Source organism: Oratosquilla oratoria, chromosome 44 (assembly GCF_046742065.1).
Source record: "Oratosquilla oratoria isolate Oo_2021 chromosome 44, ASM4674206v1, whole genome shotgun sequence".
Lineage (NCBI taxonomy): Eukaryota > Metazoa > Arthropoda > Malacostraca > Stomatopoda > Squillidae > Oratosquilla > Oratosquilla oratoria.
The window spans coordinates 18,555,729-18,568,228 of NC_134820.1; the positions used below are offsets into that span (position 1 = coordinate 18,555,729).

At 46.8% G+C, this 12,500-nt stretch overlaps 1 protein-coding gene across 1 annotated transcript in view; it reads right to left on the minus strand.

The window, feature by feature from the left end:
- LOC143022400 (putative G-protein coupled receptor Mth-like 1) overlaps positions 1–12,500 on the minus strand; it is a 42,863-nt gene that overhangs the window by 30,217 nt on the left and 146 nt on the right. The window contains exon 1 of the mRNA XM_076180568.1: positions 11,303–12,500. This exon is cut by the window's right edge and continues 146 nt beyond it. Within this exon, the coding sequence (XP_076036683.1) occupies positions 11,303–12,350 (1,048 nt within the window). The 5' untranslated portion in view covers positions 12,351–12,500. The remainder of the gene's footprint in view (positions 1–11,302) is intronic.

Genomic DNA, 12,500 nt, shown 5'->3' on the forward strand with positions numbered 1-12,500 from the left:
TTACCAGCGTTTCTGGAGTGGGACGGAGGAAGAGATGATGAAAGCGTTCCAGGGCACGGAAGCAGAGCCCTTACATGCCTAAGTGGCCGCCCCGGGGCAGTTCTCAGTGATGCCTCCCCACCTCCCTCCCCCCATCACCACTTCCCCTCTCCAGCATTCCTTACTGCCTATTGCACCTATTGGCTTGCGAAATAATTAAAAACTATTTTAGATGTGTTATTTAATGTCCTTGCAGAAAGGATAAGGGAAAAAAATTCATATTCTGTTGATTTTAACGCAAAATTCGTATGTTACAGTAAAATATTCAGGGCTCCTTTGGTCTTTTTTAATTATAGTTATTTTGTCAGCCTTGTGGGCGGCATATATAGACTAGAATTACTGCCCCCCCCTAACTGTGCCACCCCAGGGCACATACCCCCCCCTCTGCACAGAAAGGGGGCTACGAATAAAATCGCTTTAAGGCGTCAGTTGGAGTGTCAAAGAAAAAATCTTCCTTCTTTCGCTGCGGAAGGTTGGGTGGGTGTGCATGCTGCTGCTGCTGCTGCCAGAGAACTCCCGTTTTCTATCGCGATTAACCGAGGGAGGTATTAGAAAGTGTTCTAAAGTTCGCAAGTTCAAAGAGTGTGTTTTCTGCCGCTGGCATGGAGAGGATTTTCCTCCTGGGCTGAATAAAATCGTCCGCCCCCTTTCTCTCTCTCTCTCTCTCTCTCTCTCTCTATTTACCTATTTATTTATTCGTTTATTCATATCTTCTTTTACACATCAGTCTTAACTACTCCGGACCGAAATCTCGTTCCAGCCAGAGGCTTTGTCTTGGTTGAATAGAAAACCCAGGTCACACGACAGTCTTCCTTAGGTACTTTGAGTTATGGACGAAGAAGTCCGTTCGTCTAATTAGGCCACCCCTACAGCCCAGAGTCACACATCATTCTCTCCAAGGCTGGAAGCTGATTCCCCCACCCCGAACACTCACATCACAGACCCACTTTCATGTAAAACCTTCCTTAGTCTATGTTGTATAGATAGAGGCGCTTTCTTCTCTTCTCTTTGGCGCCATAGGTTGGACTCCTTGGCTTCTGGCGCCAGAACGTCGTCAACCAATTCTTGGCGCCACACTCAGGACTCCTGGTCCTCGTCTCCGGTCACACCAGGTCGTCATCACGTTGGGTTCCGAACTCGGTTCCCAACAGCGCCAATCCGGGATCGACCCCCCCCCCCCGAGCTCCCGGTGTGTGGCGGCTTCGGCCACAGCTATATGTCTCCTGTTTGTGTGTGTATTTACCTAGTTGTATTTTACGGGAAGGGGAGCTATGCTCGTGGTGTCCCGTCTTCATATCTCATTTTATCTAAACTGTTTTTAAATTCATGTATTGTTTTTGCACACACCACTTTCTCATCCAACTTGTTCCAAATGTCTATTACTCTGTGGGGAAAGCTGTTCTTTTTTAGATCTCTTCTATAACTGTCTTTCTTGATTTTCTTTCCGTGTCCTCTTGTATTTCTATCATCCCATTTTATTAGATCCTCTCTATCAATAGTTTCTATGCCTTTCATGATTCTATAAATAGTTATCAAATCTCCTCTCTCTCTTCTTTGTTCTAATGTCTGTAGCTCAAGTTTTGCTAGTCTCGTGTGTGTGTGTGTGTGTGTGTGTGTGTGTGTGTGTGTGTGTGTGTGTGTGATTTACCATGGTCTTGGATCACGTGTTGAACTCGTGATTGACAGCTATTTCCCTCCCGGAAGAGAGCTCAGAGCTCATATATGACCGATCTATGGGTAATGCTGTGACCTTACACGCACACACACACCCAACTCCCCGCCCACGAGAGTTGGAGTAACGACTCGCAGCGCAGCGATACTGAAATTATTTCATCCCTGGGCGGGATTCGAACTCAGACCTCTGTAGCAGCAATTGCGAACGCTACCACTGCGCCATGAATGTGTGTGTGTGTGTGCGTGTGCGTGTGTGTGTGTGTGTGTGTATGTGTGTGTGTCTGTGTGTGTGTGTGTTCATGACAAAGCACCGACCGGTAAGGAAGGGTGAACGGCCGAAGACCGAACTGAGGTTGAGTTCGAAGGCGAAGAACGACGCACAGGGGTCATCAACCTCGCAAGAGGGGCAGAGGAGATGGAGGGAGAGTCTGGGGGGAAGGTGGGTGCGTTTCCCCCCCACTCGCCCCCTCCCCCCTGTGGCCGCGGCACGTGCTACCGGATACTGGGTGAAGGGGAGGGGGGAGGGGGGGAAGGGGAGAATCTGCGTTATATCTGGGCCTTTCCAGCCCTCGTGGTTTTCTTGGGAGGACCAGAACTGGGAGAGGACCAGATTGAGACACTGAACAAAGGCGTGCCATGGAAAGGAAGACCTATTCAATGGGCCTCTCGGAGTAACGCAGAAACACACACACACACACGCACACACACACACGCACACACACACACACACACACACACACACACACACACACACACACACACACACACACACACACACACGTACGTGCGTCCCGCCTAGGGATGAAATAATTTCAGTATCGCTGTGCTACGAGTCGTTACTCCAACTCTCGTGGGCGGGGAGTTGGGTCTGTGTGTGCGTGTAAGGTCACAGCATTATCCATAGATCGGTCATATATGAACTCTGAGCTCTCTTCCGGGAGGGAAATAGCTGTCGATCTCGAGTCCAACACGTGGCCCAAGACCATGATGAATCACACACACACACACACACACACACACACACACACACACACACACACACACACACACACACACACACGCCCCCTCTACTGAATAGAGTCTCCTGGGGTTGGCAAGACCAAATTGTGTCTGAAGAACGGGGTCGGGTCTAAATGTTTTAATTCGTATTCCACTGGGACGTCGGAGGGAAGCGTCTCCCCGTCTTCAAAACTGGTCGTCAAGAGCCTTGTCTCCATCGGGAGGTGCAACCCCGAGAGGCTGTCACTCGGTGGTGGCCGCACCGGGCAGCCCAAGAGCTCTCCTTCTCAACTTCGACTGTATTTTCTCCACCTTTTCACGTAAGAAGATTTAATAACCGGCGACTGATCTCGTCCTAATACTATAAGCGGGTGACATAGAAACTACCCCGCGCATATACGAACCAGATAACTTCAAAGATTCTTCCTGGAAGGATCGTTGCCAGCCACTGTGAGGTTGTGGGTTTCCAGTCATTGAAGCTCCAGGCAGTTGTTATGGACGGTCAGACTGCCCACATCGCGACCAGAGTTCGTTCACCGCCACTCTCTTTTTCCTCTGACACCGGCCAACCAAGAATGACGTAGTGATGACGTGGCCGTGACGTCATAGCGTTTCCATGGTGACCTACAGTGCATGGTGGTTCAGTGGCGCCTGTGCGTGATAGGTACGGTCTTTACCTAATTGTGATTTACAACAATATCTAGATCAACCTGGATTTTTTTTTTTCCATGACGAGCCTGGAACTCTGGTTTTTTCCAGGCTAGCTCGCTAATTGCTTAGGATCACCACAACGATAAGGGAATTTTTAAATCTAAACTTCTTTCCATATTACCACTGTACCATGTGGGTGTTCGTGTGCGTGCATTCATAATCAGAAGAAAGTGTGTACACATGCAAGCACTGAGAGTTATGAGTTTTTTGTAAGCGAAATCGTGCGTGTGAAAAGCGTTTTTGTACATCTATGTGAAATCGTCTGTGTATGTGGTAAGGGGGCGTGTGTATACCAGTGTGTGTGTGTGTGTGTGTGTGTGTGTGTGTGTGTGTGTGTGTGTGTGTGTGTGTGTGTGTGTGTGTTATTTAATCCTAATACTCAAAAAAGAGCCATACTTATGGGGTTCTGCCTCCATCCCCACCTGTCAATTTTTTTTATTTAATTCCAAAGTAGCATCTGCACGAAAAGCTGCTTGTATATCAAATCCACCTCCTTCTCATAATTCCCTTTTATAAGTAAGCTACCACGCTGGTCAGACATTAGTGTGTAAATCAAAGATTTCTCCTTACTCCCTTCGTTCTAGATTGGTACCACATTGGTCTTCTTCTAGTCCTGAGTCACTGTCCTTTCTTCCAATGAGAGGACAATTGGAATGTGCATCTTTGTTCATAAGTATCTAATTGGAGATGCTGTCAAACCGAGAGGGTTTCCTCACATAAAAAGTATTTGTAGTAGTTTATATTCGCCTTTCACTTTCACGCTTAGGTCTTTAACCCGACATATCTATTAACCCGCGCCCCCTTTCCAACCCATAGAGTCATTTCCCATAGTGGAAAGTGACTCGAACCTTTTGTTCATTGTTCCACCACGTGCTGTTGTGTTTTCTTTTGACTTTCCTTGCTTTTAATTTCGCGACTCTTTCCCTGTGTGTCAAATTGCCGTTCGCGAATTTGTAAATCGGTGTCGATTCGTTTTTACATCTTCCTTCTTAGTATGTCAGTTTGCTTTTCTACTCCGTGAAGTCCAGGAGAGGAAGTGGGGGATGGTGGGAGGTTGGTGATGGTGATAGATATGGTTGGTGGCGCTGTTGATGGGTTGATGGTAGTAGATGTGTTGGTGTTGGTGGTGAAGGTGGTAGTGACGATGACGGAAGCGATGACGATGCCGTCTATAACCGCACATTACATCAAGGAGCATCCACTAAGTATCTAGGGCAACGGCATCCAACAGCAGAACCCTTCCTATATAGGCATAATTACACTCTTTATGAACCACTGTTCACACAAGGAGAACCGGGGAACCGGGAACCCCAGAGGCGATGTCAACAAAACTCGATAGAACTACGCGTCAAGGTATTCCTGAAGATGCCTATTGTCTGCCGCAACGTCGCCAGGAATGCAAACTCATGGTCTTCCAGGCGCCTGACATGCAACTCTCCCGAGTAGCTCGCGCGCGCGCGCACACACACAAACGCACACACACACACACACACACACACACACACACACACACACACACACACACACACACACACACACACACACACACACACACACACACACACACACACACACACACACACACACACACACTGGATACAATAAGAGAGATAGAGATAGCCAGAGAGATAAAGAGAGAGAGAGAGCGGGAGAGAGAACACACACAAAGAACGAAATGATCTCCAGACTTCGCTGACAGACCATAATGAGAAAGGTTTGGAAAACTTAACCCGTCATCATTAGACAGAAGACGAGGAGCAAGAGGTGGTACCCTATGTGTGCACGTGTGTATGTGTGTGTGTGTGTGTGTCTGTACATGTGTTTGCGTGTGTGCGTGCGTGTGTGTGTACAGAAGCATCAATGAAGAATCTAGGAGAGTTTCCCTTTTCCTGTATGTCACAATTGTGTGTGTGTGTGTGTGTGTGTGTGTGTGTGTGTGTGTGTGTGCGTGTGCGCGTGTATAGATAAGGTCACAGCATTACCCATAGATCGGACCATATATAATCTCTGGGCTCTCATCCAAGAGAGTAATTGTTGTCTATCGTAAATCCAACATGTCATCCAAGACCATCCGGGTTCGAATCCCGCCCGGGGCTGATATAATTTCAGTATCGCTGCGTCTGTGTATGCGTGTAAGGTCATATTAGAGCTCTGAGCTCTCTTTTGAGAGGGAAATAGCTGTCGATCACGGGTCTAACACGTGATCCAAGACCATGGTGAACCACACACACACACACACACACACACACACACACACACACACACACACACACACACACACACACGAGCTCTGAGCTCTCTTCCGTGAGGGAAATAGCTGTCGATCACGAGTCCAACACGTGTTCCAAAGACCAAGGTGAATCACACACACACGCACACGCACGCACGCACTGTGAAAGGATGTGGCCCTTACTGTGGTAGAGAGGTTCTGTTAAACGACGCACAAGGTGAGGCAGATTCACCTAATTGAAGCAGAACCCGCGGCGATTGCGGCTCGAGTCGTGAAGGGTGTAGGCCAATTCACGGCGTTCAGTCTCCCCCTCTCTGTCTGTCTGTCTGTCTCTCTGTCTCTCTCTCTCCCTCTGTCTGTCTGTCTATCTCTCGTTCTCTCTCTCATTCTGTCTGTCTGTCTCTATGTATCTCTCTCCCTTTGTCTGTCTTTCTCTCGTTCTCTCTCTCTCTCTCTCTCTCTCCCTCCCTCTGTCTGTCTGTCTATCTCTCGTTCTCTCTTTCTGTCTGTCTGTCTCTATGTATCTCTCTCCCTCTGTTTGTCTAACTCTCGTTCTCTCTCCCTCTCTCTCTCTCTCTCTCTCTCTCTCTCTCTCTCTCTCTCTCTCTCTCTCTCTCTCTCTCTCTCTCTCTCTTTCTCTCTGCCTGTCTGTCTGTCTCTGTCTTTCTCTCTGTCTGTCTGTCTGTGTCTGTCTGTCTCTCTCTTTCTCCTCTCTGTCTCATTCTCTCTCCTTTCTTTTTCCCATCTTCTTACTTTTCTTTTATTTCATCCTTCCTCATTTTCTTCTTCCCTCCTCTTCCTTGAAACGACACAAACGCGGACGGTACACACGAACGTCCTTGCTACAGATTCATCTACATGTAATACACACAATGTCATCCCTTTGTTTACGTACTCCATCATTCAAACCTTAACCGCAAGACTATATCATCAGGTCAAAGGTCATCTCCGCCTTGACGTGTGACCATATAAGGTCACAGAGCGTCTCCAAGATGACCCATGACGTAGAACAGCGGTTCTAAACCACCTGGAAAACCACCTGTGAGCCTAGATGGTACAAGAGCTTATACTTTGGGGTAGGAGACATGTTGACCAGTTTACTGCTTTATTTACGAAGAGATTGATGTGTCTTTCTACAAGCGTTATTTCGCTTTAGTAGATGAATTAATCTAGTTTCGCAGCTAGACTTGCATTTCTAATGTGTCAATTTTTTTTTTTACAAAGGAGTAAGAGAACATATTGTGAGAGTTCCAGGTGTGTGTGTGTGTGCATTCATCATCATCATCATCATCATCATCATCATCATCATCATCATCATCATCATCATCATCATCATCATCATCATCATCATCATCATCATCATCATCATCATCATCATCATCATCATCATCATCACCATCACCATCACCATCACCATCACCATCACCATCACCATCACCATCACCATCACCATCACCATCACCATCACCACCACCACCACCATCACCATCACCATCACCATCATCATCATGTTGCTTCATTCCCACGGCGTCTCATGATATCTTCGAGCAGTCAAGCTCCCATGCAATCACCCATCCTTCTGATTCCAAACAACGCTGGAAAGGTTCGATAGACGTCCGTCTGTGGGAGTCCCCTTAGGCCACTAAAGAAAGTTAAGAATTGATGACTCAGAACATTTGTGTGAAGTTTTCTATGTCAATTTATTTATTATTTACTATTTACCTGTTCGTTTATTATCTAACCATACCTATGTATTTATCTATTTATTTAATCATTATTTATATTATTATAATTTTTATTTTTTTATTTATCATTATTATAATTTTTTCCCATCCGACCTAGTTATGGACCAAAAGGTCTCCTGTCGGCATGCTCCGCCTTTGTAATGAGGTCACAGGATATTTACGATATGACCTGAGACAACAGAAGGTCATCTTGGGGGGAGTCTGAGGTCAGACCTCTTTCTTGGAGAACGATGAAGATCGACCAGAGTTCGATAAACCCCGTGGCGCTCTTTATTCCTTGATTCTGGCTAGTGCCTGAAAGTTTTATTCAGCTGAGGAGGGACCCTCCGAGCTAAAAGGACTTAAACCTCTCTCGATTATCCCAAGCAGATCCATGTCACAAATTTTGAGACTTTATTCTGGTTAAAGTTAGGTCAATTCACCCGCCTGTAAGGGAGGAAGGGGTCTTGGACGAGTGGGGCACTGTTCAGGCCGGGGGGCGTCGCTCCCTCAACCCAATAGAATATTTTGACGTTTAATCTAATGAAGTTACGAATCTAGACAAATGGCGCTCGCGTGTGTGCGTGTGTATTGAAATATCAAATATTATTGTACTTTGTGTTTATGTATAGAGATTCTCCAGAATGTAAGGGTTGTTATACGAGTAAAACCACAATTAACTATGACCCAAAATGTATGAACAGTTGATAGAAATCAATATTTGTTGAACAAAAAATTGGGGACCTTTTGTCCTAAATATTGGGGACATTTTGTCCCGGGGTGCAGATTTCAGGACATTTTGTCCGGGGACCTTTTGTCCGTTCAGCGTGTGTTTGTGTTGTGTTTTCGGGGCTACATCCCGGACGGTGAAGGGACAATACCCCAACGGACAAAACCCCAATCAGTGGATAGGTTAGGTTAGGGGTTAGGTTACTTTAGGTTAGGTTAGGGGTTAGGTTACTTTAGGTTAGGTTAGGTTACTTTAGGTTAGGTTAGGTTACTTTAGGTTAGGTTACTGTAGGTTAGGTTACTTTAGGTTAGGTTAGGTTATTTTAGGTTGGGTTAGGTTACTTTAGGTTGGGTTAGGTTACTTTAAGTTAGGTTAGGTTACTTTAAGTTAGGTTAGGTTACTTTAAGTTAGGTTAGGTTACTTTAAGTTAGGTTAGGGGTTAGGTTAGGTTAGGGGTTAGGTTAGGGGTTAGGTTAGGGGTTAGGTTAGGTTAGGGGTTAGGTTAGGTTAGGGGTTAGGTTAGGTTAGGTTACTTTACTTTACTTTAGGTTAGGTTCTGTCCTCCCCACCGCCCCCAATTTTCGTATTGGGGTTTTGTCAGCTATGCAGATTGGGGTTTTGTCCGTTGAGGTTTTGTCATGTGTCCATCCCGGAGGTTGTGTGTGCGCGCGCGCGTGTGTATTCACCTCGGATCTGCTGCAGTCTCTGTCGAGACAGCCAGACACCACCCTACGGCAGTGAGCTCAGAGCGTGTGTGTGTGTGTGTGTGTGTGTGTGTGTGTGTGTGTGTGTGTGTGTGTGTGTGTGTGTGTGTGTGTGTGTGTGTGTGCGCGCGCGCGTGTTTGTTGGCTGACCCGAGAAGCTGACAAAGGGAAAGCGGTCACCCACATTCCGGTCTTCCTTCTCTTCCTCCTCTTCTTTCTCTTCCTCCTCTTCGGAGAAAAGAAAGAAAAAAAACAACGAAATCGTGTTGTGGGTCAACATCATCGTTGCGCGACGATGACAGTAAAGGTAAAGAAAATGTACAAATCGAATGAAAAATTACACAAAAAACGTAAACGAAAATGTAAAAGAAAACGTTCAATTAACAAAAAAAAAAAAGACGTACGTAGATCGAATGCACAAAACGTAAACAAAGAGCTACATTGATCAAAACATTATAAATAAATAAATAAATAGATAGATAAATAAATAAATAAATAAACAAATACATAAAAGAGAAGATAAGTTGGCCATAAGGGTACAAAACTCCGGACAAAAGAACCCAAGAGATGAATACTGATAGTCATATCAATAGTACTCTATTAGTGTTGTTAAGGCTAAGGGGTGAGGGTGGGGGGCAGGGGCGGGGGGCGTTTAACCCCCCCCCTCCTATGCATGAGGATCATTTGTACAGGATCGACCTTCGGGTAAATCATATATAAAGTTTTATTATTATTATTATTATTATTATTATTTTTTTTTTTTTTTTTTTTTTTTTTTTTTTAGTATATTACTGGGATGGAGGGTTTGTTCCACATCTCCATTCCAGAGGCTTTCCTACAACTTTGCGAAATTGTTTGACATCAGCCAAATTGATGTCTAATAATAACATATCAACCACCCTTATAAGAGGGTGAAAGCCTGTTTTCATATGTACGTCAAATTAATATAATCTGTTATTATTATCTTTTATCATTGGCTACCTCCCTTGTAAAGGGGGAAAAGCCTTTGGTATATGTATCATTATCCTCATTGTTAATAATTTTGTTTTGTATTCCAGTTTTTCATCAAATTTGTTCAGTGTCTGGTTGATTTGCACTTATCTGTGTTTTTCTTAAACTTGTGTATTGTGTACTGTAAATCTGTTTTTTCTTTTTCCTTTTTTGTATTTTTCCCCCGACTTTCTTCCCTGTGACCCAGATTTCCACTCGTTGGCACTGCACCCCAGCACTGCTTACACTGTACTGCACTGCACCCAAGCACTGCATTACACTGTACTGCACTGCACCTCAGTACTGCATTACACTGTACTGCACTGCATTGCACCCAAGTACTGCATTACAATGTACTGCACTGCACCCAAGCACTGCATTACAATGTACTGCACTGCACCTCAGTACTGTATTATACTGTACTGCACTGCACCTCAGTACTGCATTACAATGTACTGCACTGTACCTCAGTACTGCATTACATTGTACTGCACTGCACCTCAGTACTGCATTACACTGTACTGCACTGCACCCAAGCACTGCATTACAATGTACTGCACTGCACCTCAGTACTGTATTACACTGTACTGCACTGCAGCCAAGTACTGCATTACAATGTACTGCACTGCACCCAAGCACTGCATTACAATGTACTGCACTGCACCTCAGTATTGCATTACACTGTACTGCACTGCACCTCAGTACTGCATTACAATGTACTGCACTGCACCTCAGTACTGCATTACACTGTACTGCACTGCACCGCAGTACTGTATTACACTGTACTACACTGCACCCAAGCACTGCATTACAATGTACTGCACTGCACCTCAGTATTGCATTACACTGTACTGCACTGCACCTCAGCACTGCAGTCCAGACTCCACATGGTTTAAGGTTAATCTACTTCGTTTATTATACGATCACTCTAAACCCCTCACCAGAGGCTCTGCCCTCAATTAAGTCGTCCTTATATCGTAGTTGATAAGCAGAGGTTTCAAATGAAAGATGTTTTGAGGAGGCAGGCAACACAACAGAAGGCAGAAAGGACCAGAAAAAAAGATCATGAATGAAAAGAATGCTTCGTGATTCTGGTCCATAGAGGTATTCAAATCTCTAAAGAGCGAAGGAAGTTAACCTTCCACCTCCTCAGCGAGGGAGGCGGAGGGAGGGGGGACGCATCGCCTGGGTCAGGTCGTTTATTGTTAGTTTAGCCGCCAGAACAAAAGCGGACACAGGAGCGCCAACTTAAATAATGTGGAATCCCCACAATGTTTCACTGTGACCTTTCCCCGTTATGAGGCACTGGTAGCGACGTCGCCTCGTCCCTCCTACCCTGGCCTCCTTCCCCCTTCCCCCTCCCCACCTCCCCGCTCTCCTTCCCTCCCCTCCCATCTTCTTTTCTTACCTCCTCCCCACCCTCTTCCCTCTCCCTCCACTCCCACCCTCTCCCCACCTCTTCCACTCCCCTTCACCTCGCCCATCGTAAATCCTGCCTCACCTATGTACCCGCAAGTGTGGGGCTGGATGAAGGTCGGAAGTTGAAGCGTAGCCAGGAAGATGTTTCCCATCAAGAAGGCGAAGGCGAAGCTGATGAAGTAACGGTGGCTTCCGACGCGAAGTTCGGGCGTGATGATGTGGGCTGCCACCGTGGCCACCAGGAAGATGATGGAGACGACAAGGAGGGACCCGAAGACCTTGTACTTGATCAGGTCCCACGTGGAGAGCACTGTGAAACAGATGAAGGCCCTGTTGACGGGTTTCCCGTCGACCGAGTTCCTCTCGATCATCGAATCGACGCAGTAGTCCTCCCGCTCGACGCCCTCCGAGATGATATAGCCTTCTTCAGTGACCATGGAGTAGTTCGCCATGAAGAAGTTACACACAGGGTCGCCGACGATCATCTTGTAGTCCTGCAGGGTCTTGCCCTCAGCGACTATCGGCTGGAATTCCATGTCCGCCTGGACGCAGTCCAGGTTCGTCAGGTTGTACATGTATCCTCTGGGGCAACACTTCCTTAGACAGGGCGTGTCAGAACATTCCTCCTCAATGTACTGCTTCGTCAGCTGGCAGAAGAAGGCGGAGTACTCGATGTCGGAAGCCGGGGGAGCGCTGGGGAACGGGTTCCTGCTGACGTCGATGCAGAAGTTGTTGATCTTGATCTCCCAGCGCTCTTCTTCGTTCTTCCAGCGGAGGAAGGTCTTGTTGAGCGCCTGTTTGATCTGCGCCCTATCCTGCGACAACGCGAGGCTGTAAACCGGGATGGAGTCGCAGAAGACGGGTCGCACGACTTCGACCACGCCGTCGACGGGTTCCGGTTCGCTCACGAAGGTCTTGGACACCTGGGGGAGGAAGGGGAGGTCTTCGCCCGTGTTCACGCATCCCTCGGCCGTCATCGCCTCCCCCTTAGGGCAGCACCGGTACACTGTCGGGGTGAACTTGTCTTTGGCCTCGTCCCCGTCAGCTGCTCCGGGGTGTGCCACGTCACTGGCGACTCCCCCTGTGAGGCTTACCAGCAAGAGAACGACGAACATGTTCCTCGTTTCCATTTCGCGCCTTCTTCTGCAGGTGATTCTTCGACCAGGGTTCCTTGAGGGTAAACAGGGATTATTGCGCTGGGAAGAACTCTGACTAACGACAAGAACGACACCTGAAGCGTGAGGTTAACCTCACTCCGCGGAACTAGACTAACGGAACCC